General features: G+C 34.0%; 1 protein-coding gene across 2 annotated transcripts in view; it reads left to right on the forward strand.

The window, feature by feature from the left end:
• C1D (C1D nuclear receptor corepressor) overlaps nucleotides 1-7,985 on the forward strand; it is a 22,291-nt gene extending 14,306 nt beyond the window's left edge. The window contains exons 2-5 of one of the 2 annotated variants that reach the window (XM_040458222.1): nucleotides 2,149-2,295; nucleotides 3,018-3,084; nucleotides 3,395-3,450; nucleotides 6,358-7,983. In XM_040458222.1, the coding sequence (XP_040314156.1) occupies nucleotides 2,158-2,295; nucleotides 3,018-3,084; nucleotides 3,395-3,450; nucleotides 6,358-6,522 (426 nt within the window). In that variant the 5' untranslated portion in view covers nucleotides 2,149-2,157 and the 3' untranslated portion in view covers nucleotides 6,523-7,983. Of the gene's footprint in view, nucleotides 1-2,148; nucleotides 2,296-3,017; nucleotides 3,085-3,394; nucleotides 3,451-6,357 lie in introns of both variants that reach the window. The other variant, XM_040458223.1, reaches the window with a different exon arrangement.
• The last annotated feature ends 393 nt before the right edge of the window (nucleotides 7,986-8,378 follow it).

The raw sequence follows: 8,378 nt of genomic DNA on the forward strand, positions 1-8,378 counted from the left end.
CCTTCCCCTCCCCCATGGGTTCCTGTTAAGTTTCTCAGGATCCACATAAGAGTGAAACCATATGGTATCTGTCTTTCTCTGTATGGCTTATTTCACTTAGCATCACACTCTCCAGTTCCATCCACGTTGCTACAAAAGACCATATTTCATTTTTTCTCATTGCCACGTAGTATTCCATAGTGTATATAAACCACAATTTCTTTATCCATTCATCAGTTGATGGACATTTAGGCTCTTTCCATATTTTGGCTATTGTTGAGAGTGCTGCTATGAACATTGGGGTACAAGTGCCCCTATGCATCAGTACTCCTGTGTCCCTTGGATAAATTCCTAGCAGTGCTATTGCTGGGTCATAGGGTAGGTCTATTTTTAATTTTCTGAGGAACCTCCACACTGCTTTCCAGAGCGGCTGCACCAATTTGCATTCCCACCAACAGTGCAAGAGGGTTCCTGTTTCTCCACATCCTCTCCAGCATCTATAGTCTCCTGATTGGTTCATTTTGGCCACTCTGACTGGCGTGAGGTGATACCTGAGTGTGGTTTTGATTTGTATTTCCCTGATAAGGAGCGACGCTGAACATCTTTTCATGTGCCTGTTGGCCATCCGGATGTCTTCTTTAGAGAAGTGTCTATTCATGTTTTCTGCCCATTTCTTCACTGGGTTATTTGCTTTTCGGGTGTGGAGTTTGGTGAGCTCTTTATAGATTTTGGATACTAGCCCTTTGTCCGATATGTCATTTGCAAATATCTTTTCCCATTCCGTTGGTTGCCTTTTAGTTTTGTTGGTTGTTTCCTTTGCTGTGCAGAAGCTTTTTATCTTCATAAGGTCCCAGTAATTCACTTTTGCTTTTAATTCCCTTGCCTTTGGGGATGTGTCGAGTAAGAGATTGCTACGGCTGAAGTCAGAGAGGTCTTTTCCTGCTTTCTCCTCTAGGGTTTTGATGGTTTCATGTCTCACATTCAGGTCCTTTATCCATTTTGAGTTTATTTTTGTGAATGGTGTGAGAAAGTGGTCTAGTTTCAACCTTCTGCATGTTGCTGTCCAGTTCTCCCAGCACCATTTGTTAAAGAGACTGTCTTTTTTCCATTGGATGTTCTTTCCTGCTTTGTCAAAGATGAGTTGGCCAAACGTTTGTGGGTCTAGTTCTGGGGTTTCTATTCTATTCCATTGGTCTATGTGTCTGTTTTTGTGCCAATTGTGAATTTTAAAAGAATGGGCTGTCAAGGTATACTCTGGCCTAAATGAAAACCATATAGTTTATTCCTCTGAAGTTTCCTCTTTTCTGCTGTGATTAATGGACTCTTTGAATTTGTTATTAATATTTTAAAGAGGCTTAAAGAATATATATATATAGGCTTCAAAATGATTTTAGTGATAGTCATAAGATAATTCAGACCAAGGTTTTCTAATTTTTTAGTTTAACATACCATGCTGCTAGACCAACATCTAAATTTATGGTGCACCTGAGTGGCTCCGGCGGTTGAGCGTCTGGATGAGTGTAGGACTTCAGCTCAGGTTATGATCTCGTGGTTCGTGGGTTTGAGCCCCCCGTGTCAGGCTCTGTGCTGACGGCTCAGAGCCTGGAGCCTGCTTTGAATTCTGTGTCTGCCTCTCTCTCTCTGCCTCTGGGCTGTTCACTCTCTCTCTCTCTCTCTGTCTGTCTCTCTCTCTCAAAACTAAACATTAAAAAAATTTTTTTTTAATTTAAAAGGGCTAAAATATATGTTTTTGCTCTACTTGTGATTTTTCAGCAACCATAGAGATAGGATATACTCATCATACTTTCATTGCTTTGCTTGGTTTTTAACTTCAACAGAAAGTTTTTTAAATGTAGGACTTTGATTAATGATAATCCATGTTTGGTGGTCATGTCTTTTATTCTTGACAAACATTGAGGCTCTAATATGTACAGCATTAGTGGACTTGGGTGGGTTCTCTTCTCCCCTTGCCCACCTCAAACAATTTGAGGAGGGGAAGTTTGAAGGTAGTTGCTCTAGAATTATATTCTAAGAAGATTTGTTTACTTATCTTCAGGTTTTACCTCTTGTAGCACTTTTTAAACACGTGATACGACGTATTGATTTTGTTTTTGTAAACTAAAGAGCAGTCTGTCTCCCATGAATTCTAAGAATTTAATTTTTTTACAGTTGGTCATAATGGCAGGTGAAGAAATTAATGAAGACTACCCAGTAGAAATTCATGAGTATTTATCAACATTTGAAAATTCCATTGGTGCTGTGGATGAGATGCTGAAGACCATGATGTCTGTTTCTAGAAATGAGTTGTTGCAGAAGGTATTTTACAAATGTAATTTAGAAAACACAGTGCTGTGTTATGCAAACATACAGAAGACATAGATTAGCGATGTGCTCCTTTTCCCCTTTATTTCAAGTGTTTGGGTATTTTTAAGGGGAAAAAACAAACCAGAACTTCAACTTTAGGAAATACTTCCTAACTATATTTTTATTTTGACGTGGTTTTGAGAAAAAAAGGAGCACTCAAAACGCTCTTTTTGACAGACTCTGTCTTTGACCTTTTAAGTATTACAATGATGTTATCAGAGTTTCTGGAAACCCTATAGGACAAAAAGAGTAAATTGACTTTGACAGTCTAAAACAAATCTCATTATGTTTCTTCTGTCTTTGGTATTGCCTAAGCATTTTAGCCTGCCTCTTATACATAAATGCATCATGTACAGTGTTTACATTGATAAATTACTTTTGACATACAAAGCCCAGGTCATAACTCCTGAAATTAAAATAATTGAAAAGAATTTTTCTTGGATTATACATATTCTTTGTCTAACTAAAGATGATACCTCGAAGTGAAAATTTGTGGGCAAAAATCTCTGGTTAACAATTTTTTTTTTTGCAAATTATTTCAAGATCATTTGGTTATTGGATTATAGGAAGTGAAAGAAACATCTCTTTGATACATTGTATTTGGTGAAAGTTTAAAATATGTGATGTGTTCATTGTATGTACTTCTTTTCTCTCTCTCTTTTTTTATTAAATAGTTGGACCCCCTTGAACAAGCAAAAGTGGATTTAGTTTCTGCTTACACGTTAAATTCAATGTTTTGGGGTATGTATATTAATTTGGAGTTAATTATGAAGCAAATTATTATGTCAAAGGTGATTTCTTTTTTAAATGCTAGCAATTTATATATTGTTATACTTCATGGCAATTTTTATAGTCAGATATTTATTTCTTTTAAATCAGAATATCAGATGTCCATGAGCCGCATAAAATTTAATATTACATAGAGGTTAAATAAGATTTAATTTATCATTTTTTTGTGATATTTCTTTTTTGTGAGTAACTAGAGTTTCTTTAACTAATGCTCGCAATTAATATATATGCCATTTTGTTCCATGAAATCTTTGTCTTGTAGTTTATTTGGCAACTCAGGGAGTTAATCCTAAGGAACATCCAGTAAAGCAGGAATTGGTAAGATTGCAGTGGATTTCTTTTTATTTGACTGTTTGTTGTGGTATTCCTGAAGTCAGAGTCATAGTACTTTATCACACTAGTTGTGGAGAACAAAATTATTTAGAGTCCTAATTATGAAAGTGAGCCAGATTTCATCATGTCTTTAGTTTTTCTTTTCTTTGCCTTTGTCAGAGAATTTGTGTTCCATATATTATATAAATCTCTGGATGGGAGAACGTTACGATTCAAGTAATTATTTATAACTTCCATATTATTTATTCTATAAATTCTTGAAATCCTGTTCATCTCTACAACTGCCCCCCCCCCCTTTTTTCTAAACTCTTACACAATTCTTAAAAGTATATTCTAGTTGATTTACTAGCAAAGACGGGAAAGTTTCTCCCCCACCTTTTCAATTCTTCCATTAATTCATTTTCTCAGCAGTAAAGAATCCAGTTCAGCAACAAAGCTAAAAGCTTTTTTGGCACCAGTTGTATGTGTACTGTCCAGTAATTCTGCATTAGTGACATATTTACAACCTGTAATAAATCTTCTAGGTTTGTCTTTGTATTCCATTTAGATGTATAAGTACAGTATATAAGGTCTAGTATCTTGAAGTTTTTGCTGACTTCAAAAATTAAATCATTCAATATGAAAGAAAAAATTAGAAATCAAACTTATGGTTACCTTCTTGACTTGGCTTTATGAATAAGAATATTAATACATTTATTCCTTGTGTTTATAAAATACAAGATAAATATGTGAAATACACTTGACACTGTATTATTATTTTTAAGTCAAGGTGTTGATATGTATGTTATTTACAACTTGCTAGAGTACTTGGTCATTTACAAAAAAAATGAGTAAACCAGAGCTCTTGTCTTAATTTTATAAAATAGGGAGTAAGACACGTTCTTCTTTTAAAGTTCTTGGGGGGAAAAACAAATTTATTTTTAATGTAGAAATTGTGAAAAATACTTACAGCAAAAATGTAAAACTGTATGAGGCACAGATCTTGATTTGACCAGTGGTACTGGCTTTAAAATCTTAAGGAGGGTGCACTGTATGTATCATCTGTTTTCAATTTTCTGATATGGACTTTACATTTGTAAAGTTCCTCATTTTTCCTTAACACAAAGTTATTTGTAGTATTTTAATACTTGATTCTTTCATTGGAAAAGGATAAAATTATTATCTTTTTTCTCCATCAGAACCCACTTTATGGAGGAGTACATTCATATTCTGGACGAGAGTTGGCACATAAAAAAGCATACATAAACCTATTCCCCTTTTCTGACCTTGTGACAGACATCACTAATTGATCACAGAGTCAGCGTGTGAGAGGAAATCTATTTATCATGTATATCATGAATGGGGAAGGGCATTGCAAATAGCCAGTTTATTTATTCAACAAATAATTGAGTGCTTACTGGAAGCCAGGCATTATATCCAAGTAAGATGATTCCTCTGTAAATAAAGCTGATAAATACCACTGCCCTTGCAGCAGATGCCAGTCTATCTAGTGGAGGGAGACAAGCATTTAACATAATAAGCAAATAATAAATATATGTGGTATGTAGTATGTTAGAAAGTTATAGGTTATGGGGGAAAAAAAATAGCGTAGGGTAAGGGGGATTGGAGTGCTTGAGTAGGATTCCATTTTAAATGGTAAAGGCAGCGCCTGTTAACGAGATTAACGTTTGAACCAACTGGAAGGGAGAGAGGGAGTGGTTATGTAGATATTTGAGGAAGATAACTCCAGGCAAGGCTGGAGTGGGTCTGTGTTGGGAAGACTTGGGCTTTTACTCTGAGAGAAATAGAAAACCATAAGAGGATTTTGAGCAGAGTGGTCAGCCTTTCACAATTAAAAAATTCTAGGGGTCTGCATTTTTCTGTGTAAATTTCTGTAACTATTTTGATTATTTTAATGAAACTTGCTTTTCATCAGTGATCACTCATTTACTATGCTATTTTATGGCTCTCATCCCCTTTATTTAAATTTTCCAGTCAAGGGGCGCCTGGGTGGCGCAGTCGGTTAAGCGTCCGACTTCAGCCAGGTCATGATCTCGCGGTCCGGGAGTTCGAGCCCCGCGTCAGGCTCTGGGCTGATGGCTCAGAGCCTGGAGCCTGTTTCCGATTCTGTGTCTCCCTCTCTCTCTGCCCGTCCCCCGTTCATGCTCTGTCTCTCTCTGTCCCAAAAATAAATAAAAAACGTTGAAAAAAAAAGTTAAAAAAAAAAAATTTTCCAGTCAAAGTATAGAATAGCCCTTTATTCTGATTAATGGTCTCAGAAGATTCAAAGTGATATGGCACAACCTATTCTGTTTTTCACCTTGTAAAGTCTGATTAGAACTATAGTTTTCATCAGAAAGTATTGTGTGCTTATTGATCAAAAACTATGAAATTGAACAAAAGATTTTGTATTTTCATTTTGCTTATTTTAATTGTGATACTAGAAAGTAAAATAAAAAAATAGTTAAGTACTACTTCATCCATTTCCTGTTTAGAAAAATTTCCAGTTTAATTTGTATGCTGCAAGTATATGAGAGCTCTATTTTAGATTATAGACTTCAGATACGTAAGAGTTATTATGTGCATTTAGGTTAATGCTAAGTTAAATATATAACCACACATAAAGAATTCAATGTTTATCTCTGTAGTGATGTCTTAGTCTAGTTCTCCCTCTTTTGAAACATCAAAACACTTCTGAAATGACTTTTTAGTGTCTATTCCCCCCCAGACTATGAACTCCAGGAGAGCATGGAGCATGTTTATCCTATTCACTTGCACTTACTATCACCACTCAATAGGCAATAAATACATATCTGTTGAATTTAACTGAGGTATAGTATAATAAAACTTAGTGGTGGTGAACAGCTTAGTAAATCTATTGCTTTCTTTTCTTCTTTTTTTTTAATCTTTAAGGAAAGAATCAGAGTATACATGAACAGAGTCAAGGAAATAACAGACAAGAAAAAGGCCGGCAAGCTGGACAGAGGTGCAGCTTCAAGATTTGTGAAAAATGCCCTTTGGGAACCAAAACCTAAAAATGCATCCAAAGTTGCCAATAAAGGAAAAAGTAAAAATTAGCCTTTTAGTTTTGATGTACACCTATTGAAAAAGTACATCATTTTTATTGTTTTCCACAAAATAGATGATTATGTGGCAATACAAGGTTTAAATGTATTCCTTATTGAATTCATATATAAAATTTACATTTTAAATTTGTAATGCTAAATATTTTTTCCCCAGAAAGATTGTTATCTTTATTGATTTTCCTATAGACCACTATGAGATTTTTAACACTGTGGTATATTTTATATTTATAGTTTATCATCTTTCTTGACAAGACTCTTATTTCCCTATACAGGTCAATCTTTCAAGTACCATTTTATAAGCAACTATGAAATTTAAGTTAAATGTTTTTTGTAAACATTTGTCTATTTTAAATGAATAATGACTTTATGAAGTATGCTATCTGAAGGCTGAAGTTATAAATACATCTGTTTTCACTATATAATATTAAGAGAATGAAATGACTTAAATGTCCATTTTTTTCTATGTTGTTACTTCATGTTTTCATGATTTTGGGAATTACTATTTTCTTTTGATATTTGAAGTGTGAAATTAAGACTTTAAGGTTATATTTTTATTCTTGGCAATTTGCCTCTATGTCCCATTTAAGGTAAAATATATTCTCATTAACTTCAGATGGGAAATGAGGTTGTATATTGATGACTGAATTTTGGCATAATAGCTATATCCTATCAATAAAGGCTGTAAAGTTTGTATAGCTGACTTTATTTTTCTCTTTTGTATAAATTTGCCCTTGAAATTAGGAAGATAGGTTTTAGAAATCATTAGGAATAAATTCATGAGTTTTTGTTCCTTCTGCATTATGGCCATAGTTCTCTTGGTCTCACTTTTTCAGATTTTTGGATTACATGTTTTTGAGGTGATATCAAGTACATACAAGTATTTTGAAACAACTTCCTATGTTATATAATGCCACTTAAGGGGAAGAGAAATCCAGAAGAGATTATATTGTGTTTATATCCTGATTTATTTTTCTGGAATATTTGTCACAGAGAATTATATGTATTAAATTTTTTTTAATGTCTAAGTCCTTGAACTTTAATTATATGCTCTTAATGCTTTCAGTCTTTGAGTCCACATCATTATGTATAGGAATGCCAAGTACAGTAAAGTACTTTAATTTTTGAAAAAGAAGTTGTTAAAATTTTCTTTGTGATTAATTCTCCATAAGTAACCTTGAATAAATGGATTTCTTGATTTATGGTATAAGATATTGGAAACGGTCTTAAAATGTAATGGATTTTGTAAAGCATGTTGAACTCTTTCTATGACACATGAAGAGGAAGTCACTGATAGATGCAGAGTCTTTTGGCTCAGTTGTCAGACAGTTTTTGAAGTGGAAGAACATTTATAGTTATTTCATTCCTTCTTTCACCTTCATCCTCTCAAATTTTGAGCTTTTTTGAAAAGTAACTTCTTCATGACAGAAATAAATGTTCTTATGACCAAGTGTAATATATATGTGTTGTTTATTACAAAGGAACTTATAACTTGAATTTTTGTATATTTTCTAATTTCATAAAGAAAAAAGTTAAATGAAAAATGTCATACAGTTACAGAAAATCATTAACCAAGTTATTGGTTTGTGAAAATCCAACTTTTAAATTCTGTTAAGTTGGAGTTTCTTTTTTTAATTTTTTTTTATCATTTAAAAAAAAAATTTTTTTTTCAACGTTTATTTATTTTTGGGACAGAGAGAGACAGAGCATGAATGGGGGAGGGGCAGAGAGAGAGGGAGACACAGAATATGAAACAGGCTCCAGGCTCTGAGCCATCAGCCCAGAGCCTGATGCGGGGCTCGAACTCACGGACCGCGAGATCGTGACCTGGCTGAAGTCGGACGCTTAACT

This window comes from Herpailurus yagouaroundi, unplaced genomic scaffold (genome assembly GCF_014898765.1).
Source record: "Herpailurus yagouaroundi ecotype Mexico unplaced genomic scaffold, PumYag 221, whole genome shotgun sequence".
Classification (NCBI taxonomy): Eukaryota; Metazoa; Chordata; class Mammalia; order Carnivora; family Felidae; genus Herpailurus; species Herpailurus yagouaroundi.